Genomic DNA, 26,015 nt, shown 5'->3' on the forward strand with positions numbered 1-26,015 from the left:
TTCCATATTCTTATTCTAGCCACATGCTCAATAAATGTTAGAAAGCATTATTATATAAAATGCTAAGAATTTCACATAGATAGATCTTTAGGAATCCTCTAATCTATACTCATTTGGAGTATTAAATGTTGGTATACATTCTGAGAGCATTAATTGTACAATTTATGAAGATTTTATGCCAAGTTTTAAAAAATATCTTTTCTTCTTGTCACAAGAATCATGATCTAACTAGTCAGTGCTATTTAGTGTATTAAGAGAAAGATAAAATAAAACTTACAATTAAAAACAAATACTAATTTCTGAAAATTTATCATGAAAGCCAAAGATGTCAAAATACTCTCATGTACAAGCAATTTGAAGGAGAAAATATTTTATTTGAAAAATTATTTTCATAAATTAATTGTGCAAAGGAACTTCATTTTGGTATCTGTAACTTGCATATAATGTATTTGATGAAATTTACTTCATATAGTTTTCTTATCCCCCCTTAAAGGAGAAAAATATTGTAGCATTTTAAAAGGTACAGCTTGACTGCTTGCCAGTGGCTCAAGCCTTTAATCCTAGCTAATCAGGAGTCTGCAGTATTACTATTAGAGGACAACTCGGCTAGAAAAAAATGCTAGGCTTTGTCTCCAATGTAACCAGCAAAACGGAAGGATGGTGCTGAGATTCAAGTGACAGAGTACCAAAAGTGAAGCCCTAAGTTCAAACCCAAGTGCTTTTAACAACCAAAAAAACTTACAATTTGGAGAACTGAGAAAAGTTTATACTGGAGTCTTTCAAACTTTTGTTTTCCATTTATTTATTTTCCATTAACTCAGAAATGTACTTTACATATTGATAATATATTCAAAAGCACATGCAAAATTCAAGTTTTACAAAAGAGTATCTATCCTTTCTTGGGATACAGGTATATTTTCTTTTCTGTTTGATTCTGTTTTACTTCAACAAGAGTAAATGTATTTTATAAATGACTAATGAGTCACAATTTATATAGTTTGAGAATCACTGGTTTATACTAGAAATGACAAAAATAAGAGGATTTACCAGGGCATATTTTTCATCACTATGACATGAGATAGAAAAATTCTCAGACAACTGTCAAGAAGCAAGGAACATGACTAAGATTTAGATCCTGCCTTAGCTAGGAAATTCAAATCAATTGAGGAATTAAAGAAAACCATGAAAGAATTGAGCCCTGTTTGAGATGCTGTGCAAGACTGTTGGTGCGGATAGGACACAGCCTCAAGATCTTTCCAAGGCACATTCACAGACAGACAGAGGCCCACTCATTCCAAGTTAGGAAGAGGGAGCAGCTAAATACCCTTGAGCTCTTGGGGGGGGGGGCGGGGAGGGGAGGGACAGAAGGGAGAGGGGGGTAATAGATGAACTGAGAAGTCTGGGAGACTAAAAAATGTCCTAAAACTAGATGTTCAGATACCTTCCTAGAGCATGAGATTGAGTGACGCAGCTGGGCATCATGGGTCTCAGCAGCAGATGCTCACTTACAGTGCCTAACAGCTAAGCAAGAAAATGCAGCAAATGCTGCCTGGGAACCAGATGGAACAAGACACATCTAATGAGAGCAAAGTTTTGGGATCAAATGTTCCCTCTCCTTACTCTCAACAGAGAGATATATCAGGGTAATAAATCCCAAGGGAAATTAGTACGTTTAGAGAAGACAGAGGATGAGAACAAAGAAGAAAAGGAAGAGGAGGAGGAGGAGGAGTATATACTTCTCCTTTTTCTTTACTACCTGTCTGAAAGACAATACATTTTGAAGATGAGTTGAAGATACCAGGATGGCATTTTTACACATTTCACACATTTGAGTAATGACTGCAAAGTTTAAACCTACTAAGCACAAGTGTCAAATTGATGCATTGGCTAATGGCTGGTGTCTTGCATCATCCATACCTGTCATCAGCAGAGGTGTTTCTTATTGATACACACAGAGCCACAAAGTGTTGACATACGTCCTGTCTACCTTAACCAAGGCCAGTCAGAGGAAGATGTTCCCCAGCCACCAATGATGACCTTTTCAGAGACATGGGGAAACTACCTTAAGTCAGGCTTCAAGCAGAGTATTCAGGAAAACCCATTAGCTGGCATGATGTTAATCAAAACAAGCCTGGTATAAGAGGAAGTAGAAACATGTTTTGGGGGGCAGACAAGGTGAGTAGGCAAAAGAATGGAAAAAGGAACAGTGAGAAAATGCAGTCATTCTATCCAACATACATTGCCTAAAAAATGAACCATGTAACTTGAGGATCGGGACATCAGGGGTGAGTGGGGGAGAATGAAAGAAGTGGTGACATTGATCAAGACACATTATACTCATGACCTGACTTCTGAAATTGTAACCCCTTTGTATCACCATGTGATAATAACAATAATAAAGAAGGAGGAAAAAACCAAAGAAACAATCTCCTCTTCCCAAGCCTGGTGTGCACTGATTGTGAAGGGAAAGGAAGCTTTAGTGATTCATCCAAATATTTATTTTTTCGTTCATGATTGTGAAGATGAAAGTTGCGTTGTCACTCTTATTGTTTCTGAAACCATGATAGAGATTTACTGGGAAGAATGTACTGCTCTCTCCTAACAGGAGTGGAGCCTGTGTAGAAGAAACAAGCTGATCTCTGCTAGCAGGAGTGGAGCCTGTGTAGAAGAAACATGCTGCTCTCTGCTGCCAGCTGCTGAAGGCAGGGGCTTTTCCACATCACTTAGGGAGCATTATTTGCTGCTGCAGAATGTGAGGTGGCAGTCAGAGACCCAGGATTCCCCTATTCTCCTGCATGAACCTCGGATTTTCAACTTAGTACAGGAATGGCTTTCTTAGAAATGATCATTTCTTGTCCTCACTGTTCATCCTGTCTTACAGCTGTGGTTTTGGAGTGACAGTTGGTAGCTGCCATGTAGGGTTTTCTGTGTATGTGACATCAATCTCTTGGCAGCTAAGGACAACCATGCCCACCTTGTAACCAAGCATGTAGAGAATACTCAGCCTGTCTATCACTGTTGTAACTTGTGTTGTAATTTGTATGGAATAATTGGAATATGGAAGTCATCAAACATGCCAGGAAAAGCTATGCTGCAGTGTGAAACACAGGGTTGGATTAGCATCTTGGGGCAGAAACAGTGGCTAGAGCAAGATTCCAAAAGAGGACACTTGCAGAGTTTCTAGTATGAATACTGTAGTGGGAAGAAGCTGCGGTCCAAAGCCATCCAAGAAAGCCTGTAGAATACAAGACAGATAGCGAACAGAATGCAGACTGACCTGGAGAAACTAGAATCTGGACTTTATGATGTGGGATTTTATGACAATGTTTTGAAAGGCACATTGCCTTTAGACAGACCAGGTTATTCATGGGACTCTTATGAGCTATTACTCTTCACTGTCACAAACCACTGCATTTCAACTCTTAGATTGACTCCTTCTAGCTTTCTCTCTGCTTCTCTCCCTCTTTAAGGTTACTTGCTTTCCCCTGATACCTATATTTTAACTAACTTTCCATACCTTTCTTTCTGTGCGATACATTCCAAGTGAATGACAAATCTCTCACTAGCACTCTTAAAAATTCCTTGACCATCCTTTCTTGTGAACTCTCAACTAGACATCGATTTTACCATTTGTCTGGTTAGTTTTCTGTTATAACCAGACTGCAAAGCACAGCTATACACTATTGCCTAACTGCATAGAATGAGACCATTCCAAATATAGACTGCTCAATCTCAATTGGTCTTTAGTACTGTGAAAATCCCTTAAGAACGTCTTGTATTGATATAAATTCTCCCCCAAATAGCTAGCAATCTGACAGTACTTTCATTTGTGTTACTAAAATAAAAGTTAATTTTTGTTAAATATTCCTTGTGATGGGTGTTTTACAAGCATTATCTCATTTAAAACTCACAATAGCCTTCTTTACTAACCTCACTTCACAGATGAAGACATTAAAGAGTTACATGTTACAGTGGAGCAACTTACAGTGCAAACCAATTCCTTTGTGAATCCAAAGAAACAACCCATTTTAACCACTGAGCAGCCTTGCATACTTCACACAGGCTATTCCAAACTTTCACTATTCTCCTGCCTTCCAGCTGTTTCCAGCAGGTGTCTTCAAATCTTCTGCAGGAACAGAAGCAAGCAGTCTAGAGCCACTGTTTATTCCTGCTTCTTCTATTCTCACATCTACCGCAAACTTTGCATTGACATGTTTGAGAAAAACCAACGCCAGATTCTTCTTTCTTCTGGGTTGTGTTTTATTATTTATTATCTGTCTGTCTGTCTGTCTGTCTATCTATCTATCTATCTATCTATCTATCTATCTATCTATCTATCTATCTATCTATCTTGTCGGTCATGGGTCTTGAACTCCAGGTTTGGGTGCTGTCCCTGCACTCTTCAGCTCAAGGCTAGTGCTCTACCACTTGAGCCACAGTGCCAATTCCAGTTTTCTGGAGGTTAATTGGAGATAAGAGTCTCACAGACTTTCCTGCCTGGGCTGGCTTTGAACTGAGATCCTCAGATCTCAGCCTCCTGAGTAGCTAGGATTATAGATGTGAACCACAGGCACCTGGCTTTCAGTATTTTTAACCTCTGTGTCTTCAAGACTCTTAACTCTGTCAAATATTTAAAACATACCTATATAGGTAATAGATGTATAGATAGACGATTAGATAGACATAGATAGATAGATAGATAGATAGATAGATAGATAGATAGATAGATAGATAGATAGATACTTTGCTTGGCAGCAACTTCCATTTTCCACTTTCATAGCCAGCTTCCTGGAAGAGTAGTTTACACTTGTGGCTTAAACTCTTGAGACTGGGAGATGTATGAGGACAAAGAACATATCTTTCCTGCTTATGGCTCTATCTTTCTGCTAAGCACAGTTTCTGGCCTCAACAACATTTGTTAAAGTCCTGTTAAATTAATGAAAAGATGCATGGAAAAAATAAAGTTTAACTCACCAACAAGTTTTTGGAGACATTGGCAGTTCTGCTTTGCATGACCCACAGTTCTCTATGTTTCTTTACTAGTTCTCTCTCTCTCTCTCTCTCTCTCTCTCTCTCTCTCTCTCTCTCTCTCTCTCTCTCTCTCTCTCTCTCTGTGAATGCAGGAAGTCAAATGTAAAACTTTTACACCAAAAAGTATAGGTTGTGTAATATAATAATACAATTATTTGTATGTGTCTTTCACTGTTTTTTGAATATTTATCCTACAACTAATTTTTCCCTTAGTTTTTGTATGAAATCTAAGACAAATCATGATTTTTCTGGTCACTTTTTGTAACTAGATACATCACAGCCATAATCTCCTGGGGTTGATCTAAATCTATCAACAAAAACCATTTTCTCCTTAAAAAACTATGTCAGGTTCCGTTGCTGTGATAAAATACCTGAGATAAAGCTACTAAAGAAGGAGGGGAATGGTTTATTTTGGCTCATAGTTTCTGAGATTCAGTCTATGGCCAGGTGGATCCAGTATTTAGGTTAATACTAAGGCAGAGCATCATGGTGTAATAGAGTACAAGTTACCTCATGACTTCTGGCAAGCAAAAGGAGAGAGAAGCCAGGATCCTGATATTCTCTTCAAGGGCATGCCACAAATGACTTACCTTCCTCACACGAGGGCCTTCTACCTTCGACAGGCTCCTCCACTTCCCTGTAGTACTTAAGGCCCACAACCACGCCTTTAACATGTGAATATCTGGTGGACATTCAAGATCCAAACTATAGCAGGAAGGGTTTTAGACCACTCTATGTGTGTGCACGTGTAACATATACATTCATATGTAAACATATTTTATCTTAGTTGGTCCAGATATTTTTACTTTATGTCTTTTGATGTAAATTTCTCCAAAAGAAAGTTTTATTGTCTCTCTTGTTCTATACACCCAGTTTCTATCAACCAGTTCTAATGTGTGGCTCTAGCTCAATCTCCAAGGCAAGGCTCTAATTTCTATTCACCAGGGAGTGTTTTAAGGGATAATATCATGTCCTCTTGATCCTAGCATGCAATAGAGTATCCAAAATTATCAAGCCACAGATACTGTGTTTGAAGGATTAGACATGGAATGTTAGATTGAATTCAGAGAATTAAAATTAAAGTTATAAATCTCATTTTCTCGGTCACAGATTCAGTATCATAATTTGCAATAACCAATCTCTGGCAATTTCAATATTACAATTTTAGTCAATTCTTACTGCCCTTTGCCCTAATACTCATGCACAGGCTTTCCTGTTACTCCTTCAGCATTACCCCCCCCCCCCCCCATTTATTTGACCTTCCTGTCATTCACTTTTTGGCATGAGTAACTCAGCCTCTGTTTGTGCCTAGGTTCATTATGTGGCAGCTGTTTTCATTACCATCTCATTATTTCTCTGAGGGGGAGATGTTTCCATGGTGATGCTGAACTGCTTAAGTAGAGATTTTTACTACACCAAGCATTTATCTGCTCAGTGTAACGGTTAGAGGGAACTTGAGCTAGAACCTTTCAATAGGAAAAGAGCTCATAAATCTTTTTTTTTTCCTGTAGAGTTCTGAACTTTTTTCAATGAAGTTGCAGTAATTGTAGATGATGATGATGATGATGATGATGATGATGATGATGATGATGATGATTATGATGATGTTGATGATGATGATTTTGTCGGTCCTGGGCTTGAACTCAGTGCTTACACACTGTCCCTGAGCTGTTTTGCTCAAGGTTAGCACTCTACCACAGCTCCACTTCCAGTTTTTTGGTGATTAATTGGAGATTAGAGTCTCATGGACTTTACAGCCCAGGTTGGCTTCAAACCATGAGCCTCAAATCTTCATCTCCTGAGTAGCTGAGATTATAGACATGAGCCACTAGTGCCTGGCTGTAATTACAAATTCTTGACAGGTAGAACTTGAAAAAGAAAATCAATAATTGTTTCTTCACATTCAAATTAATTTTCCCTTTTAACATGAAAGTTTCCAGAATAGCATTACATAAGATAATTATTAGCATTATTAATTTCTTTTGTAATTGTCCCACTAGGAGACAATTGTCCTCTCAAGAGCTTTGGAGTCTCAGGAAAAAATCTGGATGGGAACTGGCCCAATTACTAACATAATTATTGCTTAAACTTTGATTGCTTCAAAAGTTGTCATTGCCTTGGGAAACAAAGGTCAAAACAGCTTAGAATTATTATATAACACATTCTCCATTTATGAATGGATGATAATTAATTTTCATTAATTGCTTTATGCTAAATCCTACATTTTCAAGAGGATTATATTAATAAAATTTCCCTGTCAGTAAGTCTTCAATAATTTGATCTTTAATGAAAGCAAATCTATGCATAACAACAAATTCTTTATTTACCATTTATTTTTGGACTCTTAGCTAAATCAGACCATATTTGTTTAACACTTAGCTTCTAAAGCACTTTAAAATTTTATTTAATGTAATACCTGTACTTCAGTTATACAGTACAATGGCAGTTATAAAACTTAAAGTAGATGGCCTTGGCAATGACTGGATTTTTAAGGAAATAAATAATTGGTGCATTGAACAATTGTATCAATAAGATCATGATTAAATCACTAGTGGCATGAAATTCAGTTTAAAATAATTTTATTTGTAACCAAAACCAAAATAGATTTTGATAATCCAAATAACATTGCTTTCATGTAGTGCTTTATTGTTACAGCTATAGAGATTTTTCTCACCACAGCAAATTTTCAACCATTTTTCACAGACAAGTGGTGAATGAGGATTTGATGTAAGAGAATACTTGAGACTTCTAATGAACAATTTAGATGTATCTGGTAGATATGGTGGTAGAATATTTCTTGTCTCTTCATTCTTTCTTGCAGCAGTACAGATAGAAATTACTCTTTCCACTTAAATAATGACAAAACCAACATATGAGATGTAGTTAAACTTGTCAAACACCCAGTCTGACAAACTTAAAGTACATTAGGATTGCTCATTATTATATATTCTAAGCTGCTTCTGTTTCAACCAAAGTCCCATTTCTTGGGTAGCAATTTCTATCTACATGAAATGTAACTCAAGTGACATATTTCAGTACTAACCTATAGAATGCCAGAACATTCTGATTAAGTGTAGATCCAATACAAGATTGTCTTTTTGTGTGTATATAATACTGGGCCTTGAACTCAGGGCCTCACACTCCCTTTTTCAGCTTATTTTGCTCAAGGCTAGTGATCTACCACTTGATCCACAGCTCCACTTCCAGCTTTTGGTTGGTTAATTGGAGGTATGAGTCTCTCAGCTTTGTCTGCTCAGGCTAGCTTTAAATTACCATCTTCAGATATCAGCCTCCTGAGTAGTTAGGATTACAGGCATACCACTGGCTTCAGGCCAACTCTTTTGTTTTAAATATTCCATTTGGCATTAACATTTATATTTCACTGACACAACCTAAAGTAAGATTTTGTTTTTATTAGAGCGCTCTTATTTGTATAACTTAGCCTTCTAAACATTAACGAAATAAAGATAAAATTTGTAAACTTTGCTTTCTAAATTTTAAAGAACTAGAGATAATATAACACATAAATAACTTTTAAAGGAATTATTGTGGATCAATGGATTAGATGACGAAAGAAAACTGTGCTCACAAAGGATTATCAGGAAATGCTCTGGCCAGGACATTACAAACTATGCAAGATGAAACCAGCACCACCGAAGTGTTTGTGGAATTGAGTCCTTTGGAAATTATAATTATGGACAATGCAGAGCTCCATTTGTCTGCTAGCCAAAGATCACCTGGTGCTATTTTTGTGCAGTCTATATTTATCAAGAAATGTCTTCACTGAGAGTGAAAGTATAATGACTTTTCATTCCTCTAAATGTGGATAAGAGCTCAATGTCAAAATACATTGCTATGCCTCACCACTAAGCTACAAAGAAAATTCATCAAAATTGTATGTGTGTAAAAAGGAATGCTTAAGACACTTTTACAAACCAATTACTGCTCAGTTTTAAAAACCTGTAACTAGTTTGAGATTTAATGCACACTCAACAGCCTCAGAATTCCTTGCAGACTAGTAATTCAAACAATGTGGAGTGTTGGTTGATTACTATTTCTGTGTTCTTTATTTCTGTATTTTTCAGCTAAGGTAAGTTATAATGCAAGGCTATGTGGAAATGCCTGTGTTAAAATATGTTTTCTGCTGATTGGTCTTTTTTTTTTTTTTGCAAAGACCTGTGTCGTATATTTTTAGTGATGTAGTACCATTGCCATTAGGGGCCCTGATTCTGCAATCCTTGCTCAGAACAAATGCCTGGAGAATCCTGAAGAAAGATAGTTAATTTAGGACCAAAAACTAGTCTTCATTGTAACATATGTCATATGTAAACCTTCAGAATTACAACCAATGAATCAAATTTTGCAGAATTTTTATTTTAAAATTGTTTAGTAAAATTATTGATGCCACATAAATGTATATATATTTACTATCATGTATTAATTTTTTCTAGAGTGTAAATAATGTGGGTTCAGAGTATAAAAATGAGAAAAAGATAAAAATAAAAATCACAGTTCTGCCACTCACAGATAATCATTGTTCATATTTTTGTTCTTACTATTCATATTATAATCTTATTAATGTGTCTTTAATAATTGATATAACATATATTATCAATGACTGCTAGAATTTTAGCATATTACTTTAGATATTTTAAATTGCAATTTATCATACTATAATTGTCACTTAGTAAGCAATAATTTTGAAGTTTTATATGCCTTCAATAAGTAATGACCATAAAAATACCAAATGCTAAATATAAAATGTTTTATATCTCCATTTCTTTGTTTTATCACTCACTAAAAATGTCTTTAAAAATTAAGAAATATACCATTGCTAATTTTCAGTCAACATTTAAATTTTTTATTATGGATTAAATAGTTACAGAGCGAGCCACTTCCACAGCATTAAACTATTAACATTTTCAATGAAAACTGTTAATAATACTTTGAAATAAGCAGATTCTAATATAGTGATTCAATGCCTGCAATCACTCATTTTGATATGCTTTTTTAATCACAATTTATGTAGTGCTCACTTTCCTCCTTATTTTCATATTCCCATTATAACTATTTCAGTAATTTTTATTTATTTTTGGAAGAAATTATTTCTTGAATGATTGATTGATAAATTGATTGACAGGGCTGGGGAGTGAAGTCAGGGCCTCACACTTGTAAATTGTACTCTCTACAACTTAAGCCATGCCTCCATTCTCTTAAAGGATTTATTGATCACACTTTTATTTGTGCCCTCTGAAAGAAAAATATGCCCCCAACATGACACTTATTACTGCTACAATAATGGCTTTGAACGAACATTTGTTGCATGTAATCATAAAGCTGGTATTGAAAATATCTCTCAGATTGAGTTATAATTATACTCGATGTCAAATTATTAAACAATTTTAAATGCTATGCTTTTTATAAATTATTACTAAATATTGACAGTAAGCTATTATCAATACATCTCTAGCCAAAGGAAAATGTAAGGTTACATCATCAATAGTAATCTGGAAAATAATAATGAAAATCTTTTTCTAACTAGTCTGATAATTTGGTAAAAGTAGCCCACCAACTTAGCTCCACCATTGTCCTGTCCATTAATTCTTGGCAGGCTCATCATAGAAAGTGAAAACAGAATTTTTTGCTACTTCATTCCACCTTGAAGTCACTAAAAAAAAGTAACAATGACCCAGCGTTAATTGAAAGCAATTTCACAGATACCATATTTTGAATCACCTTTTATTTGCATGCTGAAGTCTCCATAAACCCAAGAAAACTCTTTGGAAGAGTCTAAATGGCTAATATGTGTTCTTTTGTCTGGTAAGACAACAAGGGCTTTAGAGAAGGATGAAATGGAAAAGGAAAACAGAGATGATGTTTGACCACATGTACGTTCTTAATTGTACTTAGTGTTTAAGGAAATGATGATGGCAGAATAAAGCTGGATGATGATGCCCATCTGAAGACCTTTTGCACATTTTACTTCTGAATAAAACTTCTAAATGTGAAAAGTTTAAAAAGGAGTTGGTTCCCTATACTGACACCCTGACATTTATGTTTGTCTGTAAGGTAAGCTGTAGGTACAGCTCTTAAATTCTGTGGAAAGTTAGCATTAAATTACTGGATAATGTTACTCTGGAAGAATTGTGTTCATTATAGCATGTATTTGAACCAACTCAAATATCCTTAGAGTTGTCCTTCAGTTTATGATGCTGAACGTATGGTGCTCTAGCCCTGTAAGAAGATAGCAAAGATGAGATTGCCTTGTTGTCTCATTTAGACAGTTAATTTTATCTTTGTTTTCTTAAGTCACATTTCATTGTGTTTCCCAATCGTGCAAAACTAATTGGCTCTTATCACAGTTACATTACCTTCAAAGGCAGATAAAATTAATGCAAAGTAAAAGATCACTACACTCAGAGATATCCGGTTAAAAGGGATAGAGGCATGCATAAAGTGGTTGCCTGATCCATAGAGACCCTGGCAGAATAATAAATCATGACTTTCTCCAGGTTATCATCTTGTGCTCTAGTTCATTGTTTGGTATCATTTGTTTTAACCTTGGATTGTCCCTCCTACATCTGCTCTGCTGTGATTAATTCTGCTGATGGAAATAAACTGTCGAAGGGCAATGCTGTACTGCATGACTAATTAGCCTACCGAATTATGTCCATAAATTAACATTTTGTTGTGATTCATTTAAATAAATCAAAGTTGTCCAAAATAATTTGAGGTAGATCACTTTAATATCAATTTATATTCATAACCTTTTAGTTGGGTTAGTCTACTATCTTTTTCAGTCAACTCATTCTTAAATGGTTTCTACCTTGACTTTTCTGAAATACTCATAGCTAAGTCTATTGTCTCTGGCTAAAGGGAAGAAAGATTTTTCTTTTAGTTAATTTGTGTGCTCCACCAGATTCTTCGCTTTACCCTATCCTTCTCAGCATTTCCTGCCCCAGTTCTGGCCACGCTTCTTACCCTCTGTAACTATTGGTTTCACAGAAATGGATATTATTAGAAAACAAACACAAAACAATATGAAAACAAAATCTAAATCCTTTTCATAAGAATTTTCAGTAGCTCCTACCACAGGAAAGAGATTGTTACTCCTAGTCCCTTAACTCAGCTGAATCAGGCATTATCCAGTTATGCACCCCCCTCCCCCAATAGATATCCACAATTGCAATAACTGTTTCTGCTTTTCAAAAGTGAAGTCACCTTATTCTCATGTTTTCCTCCATATTTAGGTAGTCTTGGTAGAAGAATGAGTTATATAACTGAATCATCATCATATACAACCAAATCACTCTTCAGTTTAGTAACCAGAATATTTCTGATTGAAATAAAATATTTGCCTATAGGTCAGTTAACTAAAATGCACTTGTCTTACCAGTTTAGGTATGTCTGTTACTAAGCACTGCAAGTGGTACAAAAGTAGAGAAAATAGTCATGCCTTTCAGAATCCTTACAATCTTCTTGTGAATGGCAGACACATAAAGCAACTAAAAAGAAGTAAACAGTACATTGTTCAAAACTTGGTCTAGGTGCCAAGGAAACAGAGAAGTCTTTATGTGGGGATTACTGCTAAAGCTTGCCATTAGTAATCCAGGTATGTAGAGAGGAGGAAGGGGGACAATTTATGAGGTACTAACGAGAGTCTTAGAGCAAGAGTCTTAGCCTATGAGCAGGTCATATGCGACTCTTGGGAATTATTTGATAACTAATAGAATAGATCCTGTGAAGTTCTTAAAAGCCAAAGGGAAAAAATTTTTAAATGCATTCCGTAATTGAAAGCTGTTACAGATTGAACATCCTAAGCTAAAAAGTTTCAAAATCTTTAGTGCCAATGCAATCCCACAAAAGGAAAATTCCATACTGACCTCATGTCATGCATCAGTCAAAATGCAGGTGCACTAGAATTATTACATAAAATTTCCTTCAGCTCTTATGTATAAGGTAGACAGGAGACATATGTAAGGTGGACAGGGGACATAAATAAAATTCATGTTTAGACTTGGATACCATCCCCAAGGTGTCTTATTTGCATATTCAAACATTCCAAAATCTGGAGAAAAGTAAAACAAGATCTAAAATACTTTGGTCTTAAGCACTTTAGATCAGAGATATTTAGCTTGCTGGGCTTTTGAACATGAAAATGATGACATTAAAATGTGCTCTTCAAGTTTAGTTCATTAAGGTTATGTGGGAGGAATTGTGTATCCAAAGAGAAAGCACATAGGAACCTCAGCAGGGAACAGGTTGAGGCCAAAACTTGGTGGTGAGCTGAGGCAGAGGTTAGGGTCCAGGGATAGGAAGAGTGAGCCAAATGAGGTTATACAGAGATTGAAAACTAGCATGTCTGAAAGGTGCAACAGCTTGGCAGGTGCCAGTATCAGAAGATTGGATATGATAAACATAGCACAATGGCAGGATGATACAAAAGAACTGGCCTGTTGTGCCGATCAGTTGGAAGATGAGAAAATCTAGAAAATGTGGGATGAAGATGAGAACAGACCATATGTGACAACATAGTCAATGCAAGAGGAACAACTTCAGGGAAGGTCTCCAACAGTTGGACTAGCAACTTCAGGGAAGGTCTCCAACACTTGGACTAGCAAACTTCTTGGTCTTTGACATCACCTGAGGCTCAGGTTAGGGACCCCAGTTCAAATAGGGACTAGGACACAGCGCTGGTAGAATATGGAGAAAAGACAGACCTAGAGGGAAAACCTGATCTAACAACTATTGTAGGAGATGTATCAAAGTTTGTCAAGTCAAGAAATGCCAGTAAACTGAGTCTAGGTCATTACAGAGGCCATTTTGCATTGAGCCACATGGGTCTAAAGGAGAATAGAGCACATGGGAGAACCTACCACTGTGGAGAGGTGTTGCATTGCTGTGGCTAATTCTAAGCTCATGCCTAAGTGCAGATTCAGAACTTGTTAGAATTGGTTGAGAGACAAGCAGGTTCCTGGGAATGTGACTGAAAACAAGAGGTAGGAGAAATAGGAGTCAGGCTTGCAACTGCTAAAATAATAGATAGATAGGCACCTGTGGCTCATGCCTATAATTCTAGCAACTCAGAAAATGGAGATCTGAGGATTGCTACTGGAAGCCAGCACAATCAAGGAAGTCCATGAGACTCATCTCCAATTAACTACCAAAAAAGCCAGAAATGTGGCTGTGGCTCAAAGTGTTATAGTGCTAGCCTTGAGCAAAGCAGCTCATGGAAGGAGCCCTGGCCCTGAGTTCAAGCCCCAAAACTGATAAAAACATACATGTAGTAGAACTGGGAATGTGGCTCAGTGGTAGAGTGCTTGCCTTGCATGCATGAGGCCCTGGGTTCGATTCTTCAGCACCACATAAGCAGAAAAAGCTGGAAGTGGAATGTGCTGTGGTTCAAGTGGTAGAGTGCTAGCCTTTAGCTGAAGAGCTGAGGGATAGCACCCAGGCCCAGAGTTCAGGCCCCATGACTGACAAAAATATATACATGTAGTAATGGCCTACAATTTAACGGAACTATAGCCTACTGATATGTGTTAGAGAAAGCACACTTGCTATAGACATGGACAGAGAGCAAAATGTGAGTGGTATTTACATAAAAGTTGAGATCTACTTACATTCAACTTCAAAAAAGTTCTGAATTATTGTCAGGTTCAAGATTTGATTGTTATCTATTTAGATTTCTGATTATTTGAGTTATTAAAAAATTTTAGCTACTAAAAATGCTTCATAGAAAAATAAAGAACCAGCATCGATGTTTTCATTAAAAATGACATGCCAATCCTTAAAAGAAAATAAAACCCTCATTACTTAAAACCTCTTTTTATGTTTTTCTTAGCTTAGCTTAGCTTTACCACCTTACCATGAGTATATGGAATCTAAATCAATATTTCTTCAGTAACTAAATTTTGAACACAGAAAAGTTCCTTTGAGTGTTCTTGGAGATTGAACTAAGGTCTTGTGCTTACTAGGCAAATATTTGAGCTACATCCCACGTCTTTTGTTGTTGTTGTTGGTGGTGGTGGTGGTGGTAGTGGTTGTGGGGCTTGAATTCTGGGCCTGGGTGCTGTTCCTGAGCTCTTTAGCTTAAGGTGAGCTCTCTACCACTTGAGCCACAGCTCCACTTTCGATTTTCTGGTGGCTAATTGGAGATAAGAGTCTTGTGGACTTTCCTTGCCCAGGCTGGCTTTGAACTGTGATCTCAGATCTCAGCCTCCTGAGTAGCTAGGATTACAGGCATGGGCCACGGGAGCCTGGCCCAGGTCTTTTTTTTATTTTAATAATGGCTCACACTAATTTTGACTGGACTGATCTCAGATGAAAACACTCATGTCTTTGCCCTTTGAGTAGTCAGGATTACAGGCATGTACCACCATGCCTGGAGCTATTTGAGATTTTCTAAGTACATATATGTTTGTGAATGGAGCCCCATTTTCAATAATAATAAGAGCTCAATGCACTGCACTAATGTATTAACTTGAAAGACCCATTCATCCATGGTTCCCTTAAAAAAGCTCAGTTAGACACCCATTATAACTCAAAAATGGTTAATTGGGGAATTTGCTTATTTTGATACAGAGTGATTACTAAAGTATGAATAACAATATAGTGTATTGCTTTTATTTCAGTGCTATGTTATTCAAATCCTGTTGCCAAATAGGGTAACCGGAGGAAAGGTTTTAGAAGAGTAAATCAGTTGATAGAGGGAAGTATCTGTGTCAAGCAAAAAGATGAAAGGAAAGGAATCTAGGCTTGATTTCATGTATACATAATTGATGCTATCAAAATTGTTCTAGCTGTTTTGCATATGATCATATTAAATGTTTTCAGTGTGCACTAATATATTCAAAATAAAGCTATCATGTATTTGCCTATACTCTGTTGAGTACCCAAAAGAATCTATGTAAATATATTATAGAGAAACCTGCATGCATATATTTATTGTGGCATCATTTGTAATGTCCAGTTATGGCATTAGCTTAGGTCTTCTTCAATGGATGGATGTATAAAGAAAATGTGGTCCGTATACACAGTGGAATATTTCTTACCCATAAAGAAGAATGTAATCCTATCATTTGCATGAAATGGTTGGAACTGGAGATCATCATGTTAAGTGAAATAAGCCAGACACAGATATAAATAATGCATGACTTCTCTCATATGGAATTTAAGGGACATAAAAGGAAAAAGACTGTTAGGGATGTGCAAGAGGAAAGGGGAAATGGGTGAGTACAGTCAAAGTACATTATATCATATATGAAACTATCATAAGGTAACTTCTTTTTATAATTAATATGAATGACTAAAAGGAAAAAGAAAGAAATAATGTTCTAAACATCTGAATAACAAAGTTCATGAATAACCACGTTCATTAAGGGAGGAATTTTTATCTCCATTATGGTGATAAAAAAAAATTAGAGGTTCTTGGGCTGGGAATGTGGCTTAGTGGTAGAGTGCTTGCCTAGCATGCATGAAGCCCTGGCTTCAATTCCTCGGTACCACATACACAGAAAAAGCTGGAACTGGCACTGTGGCTCAAGCAGTAGGGTGCTAGCCTTGAGCAAAAGAAGCTCAGGGACAGTACACAGGCCCTGTGTATTGACTTTGCCAAGTCCCAGGACTGGCAAAAAAAAAAAAGAATTAGAGGTTCAACGATAAATGATTAACTATGTAGCTACTAAGTATACAGATTAAAAGGAAGGCCTATTTAATTAGAAAGCTTACCTTTTGTTTCCATTACCTCTTCAAAATTGTGTGTATACTTTTATAGAAAAAAGTGGTGATATTTATTTTTGTAGAAACTACATTTGAAGTCTAATCAGTATACATGCTGAATCAATACAGTAAAGTCAACCATACACATTTACCCTAAACAAAATTTTTCTATGCCATATTTCAACATTGTTCCAAATAAAACTTGGGTGTAAAGTTCTCGTAGTCTAGAAATAATCTCAAAAGATGATAACATTAGAGTTTTGTCGACTATGCTAAGTTTTAGTAATTGGTAATGGCTGCATATTGAACCAATCTGATATCCTTTCTAGAGATAGCAGGAGTCCTAGGAGTCATTAGAGGTGAAAGCCATGGTTATGTGAAGGGAAAATGGCAACTTACGTGCCATATATTGGGCAGAGACATTAGTTTGGGATAACAGTGCTCAAAATTGTCTCCTGAACTCAAAATTTTATTAATCTCACTTTTGAGACTAGTGTTTCCTAATTTTGCTTGATTATAAGAATAATCAAAAGCATTTGTTTAAAAATATTGATTCAGGGGGGCTGGGAAGGTGGCTCAGTGGTAGAGCGCTTGCCTTGCATGCCCGAGGCCCTGGGTTCAATTCCTCAGCACTACATAAGCAAAAAGAAAAAAGCCGGAAGTGACGCTGTGGCTCAAGTGGTAGAGCGCTACCCTTGAGCTGAAGAGCTGAGGGACAGCGCCCAGGCCCAGAGTTCAGGCCCCACGACTGGACTCCCCCCCCAAAAAATATATTGATTCAGGAGCTGAAATGGGTAGAGACCAGGAATTTTATAATCTTGAAAGTTTGCAAATATAAATTATTGTATTCAAGAACTCTCCATGAAGGACAAACACAAACTTATTACTAAGTAATTACTAAGTGAAACAAGATCTTCCTGGTAGAGACTGGAGCATTTAAAAGCAATGTCAAACAAAAGAATGATTTAATGGTGACCAGTTTTGAAAGAATTTTAGAGCATATGATAATGTAACTACTTGATCTTTCTTGCTGACTCCATCTCATTCTGCTGTGTGTGTGTGTGTGTGTGTGTGTGTGTGTGTGTGTGAAACTGAATGGGGGAGGAAATGAGTCCCAGCACTAGAATTCTGGGCCTGTGCACTGTCTCTTATTTTTTTTGCTTATGGTTACTGCTCTATCACTCGAGTCATAGCTCTGCTTCCAGCTTCTTGGTGGATAATTGGAGATAAGAATATTATGGACTTCTTGCCTGTGCTGACTTGGAACCATGATCTTCAGATTTCAGCCTTCTGAGTAGCGCAGATTACAGGCCTGAGCCACCAGCACCTAGCTTCATTCTGCATTTTCTTTAGCTCACTGCACTTTGGCCTCATTCTCCCCACAGTTTATGTCCCCAGAATTGGTGTGTTGAAGATTTAGGTGAGCATCTGTGCTTCTAGCCATGATGCTGTGTCTCACCATAGGCCCAGAAACAGAGCTAAGGAATTACAGACCAAAATCTCTGAACACAGGAGTCAATATAGAATCCTTTCTCCTTTACATTGTTTATCCCCAGGGTTTTTTGTTTGTTGTTTTTTACAGTGGATAAAAAGCAACAGAAAAGGGGTTGGGAAGGTGGCTCAGTGGTAGAGCGCTTGCCTTGCATGCCTGAGGCCCTTGGTTCCATTCCTCAGCACCACATAAGCAAAAAGAAAATAGCCAGAAGTGGCGCTGTGGCTCAAGTGGTAGAGCGCTAGCCTTGAGCTGAAGAGCTGAGGGACAGCGCCCAGGCCCAGAGTTCAGGCCCCACGACTGGACCCCCCCCAAAAAAAGCAACAGAAAACAATGTGCATATACCTACCTCAAAATCTTTGTGTTTGCTGTTACCTCTGCATCTTTATTCCTGAGGCTACCAAGACTACTTTCCTCTAAAGCCTTCCTTAAGTCGTAGAGTTTTTCCATTGAAAAACCAAATAGTAAGCAATGAGGTAGAACAAATGCACGATTTTCAGTCAGAGAAGCTATTCATTGTCTACTTCACAACCAGAAACTAATGTGGCAAAAGGGAGGCCTTTCCTTTGCACTAAGCATGAGTTACACTATTCATTGCATGGCATTTGCAACACAATCTGGCTTAAAAATTAATAGTTTTCCTAGAGAAGAACCAGAATGATAAGCATTAAAACAGAAGAAGAAAGTTACTAGCTCCATAATAATCTGGATAAAATGTATTATTTAAAACCATTCAATCATTGCCTTATCTGTTCTAATTCTTGCAGTGTGCTTATAAGTATAATCATCTGCCTGCATCTCTGAAATAGCATTAGGATTTGGGAAGCATCTTAATAAACACTAACTGAAGCTACTCTGAAGAAAACATCATTAATCATGTCATCTGATAAGAGATACTGTCAGGGTTAGAAATTTATACTCGCACTGAATTCCTGTAAACAATCCTGGTATGCATTAGGGTTTGGGAAAATGAAGCCTTCTTTGTTACTATAAATTGAAATAAAAGCATGTTGTTTAGGTTTACTTTCTTAAAATGCAGCCCACTCAGACACATTTGATCTCTGCTGAGTTCTTTCCCCAAAGTACTATGCTACGTCATCTTCTGAAAATTTACTGAAAATGCTTCAAGAGTTCTCTATTGCTTTTTAAAATAAATGCAAAATCCCTAGTTTTGTAAGATATTTAGTTACTGGTTTTTCTTCATTAGGCCAAGTGTATATCAACCTGTAAAACTCAATTGAGGCATACTACCTGATTATTTAGTACTCTATTATCTATTCAGTCTCTATTTGTTCCTTCTTCTAGAAGGCTGATTGGGTCCATGAGTCACATACTCAATTTCTTCAGGAAAAGGTTATCCGGACACACCCTTGTGCTTTCATACAGAGCATGCTTTCCCAACAATGATTTCCCTATTTTAGCATCCTTTGTAAATCAGCTAAACTGAGAACATACCAACACTTGAAATCCTGGCTCCTCAGGTTATACTTAACCTTTTTTCAATAATTTTCCAGTCTTCTCTCATTTTACTGTAAGCAACAAGGAGGAGCCAAACCTTGTCTGCAACACTGACCTTGGAAATCTCAGGTAAATGTTCAAGTTCACCACCTATAGGTTCTGATTTCCATCCAATAGTACAATACAATACAACTACCTTTTCTGTTACTTTATGGCCAGAATGGATTTTCCTTAGGTTTGTAATAACAGAGTCCTTATTTCCTTTTGAGATCACAGCAGAAACACATTGAGTATCCATATGTCTACCAACAATTAGGTGATAGTGATAGATGTATTCTTCAAGATGATAGTCATTATGTACTTTCTTCTAGGCCATACCTCCATAATCTCCTTTAACAGGTAATTTCTGCAGGTAATTTCTTCCAAACAATCTAGCTCATTCACCAATGTCAAAGCCACTTTTACATTGTTTGTATTTGGTTTTTTTGTTTGTTTGTTTGTTTGGAGGTCCGGTCGTGGGGCTTGAACTCTGGGCCTGGGCACTGTCTCTCAGCTATTCAGCTGAAGGCCAGCATTCTACCACTTGAGCCACAGAGCCACTTCCGGCTTTTTTCTTTTTGCTTATGTGGTGCTGAGGAATCAAACCCAGGGCCTCAGGCATGCAAGGCAAGCACTCTAACACTGAGCCACCTTCCCAGCCCGCATTGTTTGTATTTGTTAAAACAGGGCTACATCTCCTGCTACCAGGAGATATTAATGCCATCTGTATTGTTTTCTATAACTTTAGCACCAAATTGCCACAAAATCGATGATTTCAAGCAAAAGAAATAGAATTTCTCAAATCTTGGAGGACCAATTCCAAAATCAAGGTTACAGTATGGTTGGTTTCTTCTATAGGCTCCAAAGGAGAACCCATTCCATATCACTCTTGCAGCTTCTGCAGACTGCTGACAATCTTTAGGGTAGGTTTGTGCACTCATTTCTCCACTCTGCCTATTCCTCCAGTCACTTCTTTTCTTATGAAATATTTGTCTTCCTCTCACTTGTTAAGGGTGTTTGATAACTTTAAGGCCTTCTGTGAATCCATTATGATCTCATCTGAAAATCCAAAACTTGTTACATCTACAGAGACCTTTATTCAAATAAGGTCATTTTCACAGGTTCTATGAGTTATTTCTTGGCTATATCTTTTGGGGGTCCACTAAAGCTCCTAAAGTCTTCCCCCTAGACCCAACCCCTAAATTCATGCTTATGAATGTGTAAAGCACATTTTCCTCATCTCAAAATCTACAAAAGAAACATCAGGTATGATGGGTGGTAGAACCTTAAGGAAGTGGAGTTTAATGAAAGGTAGTTAGTTGATTGGGGGCTTATTCTTGAAGAGGATATTGGCCATCCTATCACTTGCATTTTCTTTTGGCTTCTCAGCCACCGTGAATTGAGCAGTTTCCTCTAGCACATACTCAGTAAGTTTCTGGGCAACCTCCAGTGGTACTGCTAGCATCTGAACCATTCTTTTTCTTTGTACTGGTGCTGGTGCTTGAACTCAAGGCCTGAGTACTGTCATTTAGACAGAGCACTGTCATTTAGTTAGAGGTCTACCACTTGAGCCACAGCTAAATTTCAGCCTTTTTGCCTGTTTACTGGTGATTAGAGTTTCACAGATTCTCCTGCCTAGGCTGGCTTTGAACCATGATTCTCAAATCTCAGCCTCCTGAGTAACTAGGACTACAAGTATGAGCTACTGATGCTCAGCCTCTACACCACTCTTGACAACTCTACTCTTAATGCTATTCTGCCTTTCTCTCAAAGAGCAATACATATTTGCAGCAGATTAGCTCTATCAATCCATTCCTGCCTATGGAATTCAAGAAGTAATGTCTGGATCTTACGGGTTTTGATTTTTATATCCCTCTTAAGAAGGTCTTCTTCACTGAAAGAATGTAAAAGTTATTTCATGTATCCATTGTACAATTCTGTTTTTATAGTAGCCATTCCTTCTGGAATTTACTTTTGTGCACCATTTCAGGATGAGATAAAACTTCAGTTTTCTAATTAATAGGTAGTTATTTGGTACCATCGATTGATCAGTGCATTATTTATCTATGATATACCAGTTTTGTCATATATGTTCATATTTAAGACTGTTTGGGGTAAATTTCCTCTATAGATACATATTTAGATACACCCTTATATTGTATACTGTTATGAGTTGCTAGCTAATACAGTGTAATATATTGTGCATAGGCTACAGAGCAACTCTATTTATACTGCTATGAATAGATTCTGTATCACAGATTATTTATTACACAGTAAATCCTCTTCACTGATTTTGTATTCTGAAGGAAAGTTTGTCCCAAATGACTGAGTGAAAACGTAGTGAGACCTGATTCATATAAATAAGGAAAATGATATTATAAATGATGTTAGAGCTTTTTGAAGAACTTTTGGAAATGTGAATTCCAGTATATATTCAAGGAATAGACATACATATTCAAGGAATATGTATTTGTGTATGCCTTTTTTTCAAGGAAGTAGCAAGTTAAGATCATCAAGAAATTGGATATTGATGTGAAACTAACAGTAAGAAGCTCATCATGAGCACCACTACGATTCAAATAAATGATTACATAAGGACAGCTAGAACAAAACCATGGCTAAAGGCTCATTCCAGCTTCAGAGAATCTGAGTAGGCTGCTGAAGTGGTTGCCAAGGCAGGATATCAGAAAAGCTTCTCCACAGGGACTCTGTGATAATGATTCGCCTATAGAGTTGATTCAGTTATGTGCCTCTTCCCATTAAAACATCAGTCCCTCCTTTAAATAGGGTCTTCGTGTCTGTACTAAATTCCTGTAAGAATACATGGTTTGTTTCAGGAATCTAGACTAAAATACTTTATGTATATTCTGCATCAATACCACATTTCCACTGATATGTCATAGCGTACTGTTTTAATATCTCATAGCACAAACATTAACAAAATATTTTGACAATTCTAGCTTATTTTTTCACATGAACTTTAGCATATCAACTTCTTTTTTAATAAAAAATATCCTATTAGGGTTAATATTGGGTTTGTATTAGCTAGATGATTGGATGAAAATGTAAGGATTGTAATATTATTCTTCTTGTCTATGTTTGTTATATATTTATTGGGTGTTTTCTATATCCTTTAGCGAATTTTTTCTTTTCTTTTTCTTTTTTAAACTCAGGACCTGGGCACTGTCCCTGAGCTTTATCACTCAAGGCTAGCACTCTACCACTTTGAGTTACAGCATCACTTCTGGTTTTCTGGTGGTTAACTGGAGTTAAGAGTCTCATGGATTTTCCTGCCCAGGTTGTAGACCACAATTCTTGGATCTCAGCCTCCTGAGTAGCTAGGATTAACTTCTACAATTGTGAGGCTTCTTACCAATAATAAGGTTTTATTTAGGTTATGAAACATATTTATTATATATTATATATAGTATATGCATAGGATATATACTATAATATATACTATTATGGACTTCCCTGCCTAGGTTGGCCTTGAACCATAATCCTCAGATCTCAGCCTCCTGAGTAGCTAGGATAACAGGCATAAGCTACTGGTGCCGGGCTAAAGTACTAATTTTTTAATATTTTAAAATATCATAATATTGACTTCAAATTTGAACCATAGTTTGAACACAAAAATATATTTAAAATAAGATTTCTTATGCTTTGAGCATTGCTCAAATGGTAGAGAATTTCCTAGCAAGTATAAGGCCCTGTTTCAATTCCTACTACCACAAAAGTAAACTAAATCCTCTAGGACTTCAAAGAATTTGTTTTCCTTACTGCCTAGTACTTCAAATGGAAGTCTGACATCAATCTTTAAGGCTATCTCATTTTTGTTTTACTTTTTAGAAACTTTTAAGTGCTTTTCTCTATTATCATGAGTAATTTTTCATAATATATTGAGCTCCCCCCTTCACCAAATGCAAAGATATTTTACTGACTTTCCTTAGCAGAGACAGTAGCATCATTTAAAAATATAATCATTAGAGAGGCCAATCAAATACAAGGAAGGAAGATAAAACGTAAATGATGAATGCAATCAAAAGATTGCAATGTCATGTAAATCCTACTACCATGACATCACTAGGCAAAGGAATATTCAGCTATAGCATAAAAATATGTGATGTGAATACTAGAGATTATTTAGTGGGAAGTGAGTTTGCTTTCCAGAAGACTATGAACTAAACATTTGGGTTGAATTGCCTATCTGATCAGGAGGAAGTCCATTGTAGGTAAAACAAATTGGAAAGAAACAAGTATATCTAAGAATCCAAGATAGTTTCCAAATTCATGGTGACAGATTAATCTGCTCAATAATTATTAACCTGGTCTTAAGGATCTCAAGATGAAAGCTACTTGCTCTTTATTTTAGTGAGTTCAGCAATGAGAACTAGTTTTAGGGTAGCTTAGGGCTCTTGGAGAACTTGTGACTTGTGTGTATTGGGGACGTGGATTGGGTGGCAGTCTAGTTTTTCCTCAGACATTACACAACACACTAAACGGCCTGAAATCTATTGTGAGATTTTCAAGGCTCACAGAATCCAAGAAGCCAGAATGACACAACCCAATCACTGTATTTTTGCATAATTTTTAGATAAACTCTAATATACCTGATAGAGGATCCGAAAAGCCTCATTAGAACAAATTGAGTCTTCATCAACTACCAAGGCAAAATAATAACCAGTAATTGCTTTAATTTTAATCTTATTTGCTTTTAAAATAAGTAAGAATAACCTTAAGTTACTCTGTTACAAAGGAACATGGCTGAACAGATAGGAAACGGATTCCCCATTGTGAGTTCTCCGGATGGCTTCAGCAAGGATCATAGAGATGTCGATCACCTGTATCTTGGAGCACTGCTTCATCTTCTCCTCCTGAGGTATGGTATTGGTGACCACGACTGCTTCAAAGCATGCACTATTGATGCGAGCGATGGCTGGGCCAGAAAAGATTCCGTGAGTCAAGATGGCATACACGCTGGTGGCTCCGGCGGAGACTAACTTGTCAGCTGCATGGCAGATTGTTCCACAGGTGTCAGCCATGTCATCCACAAGGATGGCCACCCGGTCCTTCACGTCGCCCACCAGCACCATGCGGTCCACTTCGTTGGCCTTCTTGCGTTCTTTGTGAATCAAGGCAAAGTCCACATTCAGGCGGTCGGCAATGGAGGTGACCCTCTTGGCTCCGCCCGCGTCCGGAGACACGACGGTGCAGTCCCTCCATTCGGCAATGTTCTCCCGCACCCACTTGAGCACAGCTGGCTCCGCGTACAAATTGTCGACGGGGATGTCGAAAAAGCCCTGAATCTGAGACGCGTGCAGGTCCATGGTGATGATGTGGTCGGCGCCTGCGATGGACAGCATGTTGGCCACCAGCTTCGCCGAGATGGGCGCGCGGCTCTTGTCCTTCTTGTCCTGCCGGGCGTAGGGGAAGCAGGGGATGACGGCGGTGACGCGGTTGGCCGAGGCGATCTTGCAGGCGTTGATCATGATCAGGAGCTCCATGAGGCTGTCGTTGATCTCGCCGCAGCCGCTCTGGACGATGTACACGTCCTCTCCCCGCACGCTCTCGCCAATCTCCACGCACGTCTCCTGGTTGCTGAATTTCTTGGTCACGACCTTGCCCAGCTCCAGGCCCAGGCGGTCGGCGATCTTCTGAGATAGGTCCTGGTGGGAGCTGCCGCTGAAGATCTTGATATTCGGCATCTTGGGCCTACCAGGCGTCTTCCGCAATCTCTCCCCGCCAGCGAAACGCAACCGGAAGTCAGGCCACCACACCACCACCACAGCTTCCGTTTGTGACCCTGCCCGTTAGGAAGCCGTTAGAACCTCTTCCGGTGTGTGCGACTAAACGGACTGTGACTCTAGCAAATAGATCCTGAACCTCACCTGCTTTATTCTTTAAAACTGCACATTTTTTTTCTAGCTGATGAGATGTATTGCTCTTAGCATTATTTTCATTACTACTATTAATGATGCTCTTATGAGTTTGCTTGGGCAGCTGACACAAGTTTGAATGAAAAACCCAAACAAAAAGACTCTACAAGGCCCCAAACGTAAGTTTGGAAGGAAATGTACAGAGTGGAAAAAGTATCAGCAAAGGGTTTTTAAACAGAGTACCTCTGTACAGTGAAAAAAAGAGGAAAGTTGGAAAATAGTATAGCTAGGCAAGTCATGGTAACAAAAAATCTTGTCCGTAAATACAAAAAATACTATTATCAAGATAGTATTGTTTTGTTATATAAAGGAGGCCAACAATTTAAATCAATGTCTTC

General features: G+C 37.6%; 1 protein-coding gene across 1 annotated transcript; it reads right to left on the bottom strand.

The window, feature by feature from the left end:
- Positions 1 to 24,489: 24,489 nt before the first annotated feature.
- On the bottom strand, positions 24,490 to 25,644 carry Prps1l1 (phosphoribosyl pyrophosphate synthetase 1 like 1). The gene has a single exon (XM_042695815.1). The coding sequence runs from the start codon at positions 25,444 to 25,446 to the stop codon at positions 24,490 to 24,492; it is 957 nt and encodes a 318-aa protein (XP_042551749.1). The 5' UTR covers positions 25,447 to 25,644.
- Positions 25,645 to 26,015: the final 371 nt, after the last annotated feature.

This window comes from Dipodomys spectabilis, unplaced genomic scaffold, assembly GCF_019054845.1.
Source record: "Dipodomys spectabilis isolate Male_0828 unplaced genomic scaffold, ASM1905484v1 ptg000190l, whole genome shotgun sequence".
NCBI lineage: Eukaryota > Metazoa > Chordata > Mammalia > Rodentia > Heteromyidae > Dipodomys > Dipodomys spectabilis.

What these genes read in the sequence shown, in the direction of transcription:
- Prps1l1 (XM_042695815.1), bottom strand. Translation starts at nt 25,446, where the DNA reads ATGCCGAATATCAAGATCTTCAGCGGCAGCTCCCACCAGGACCTATCT.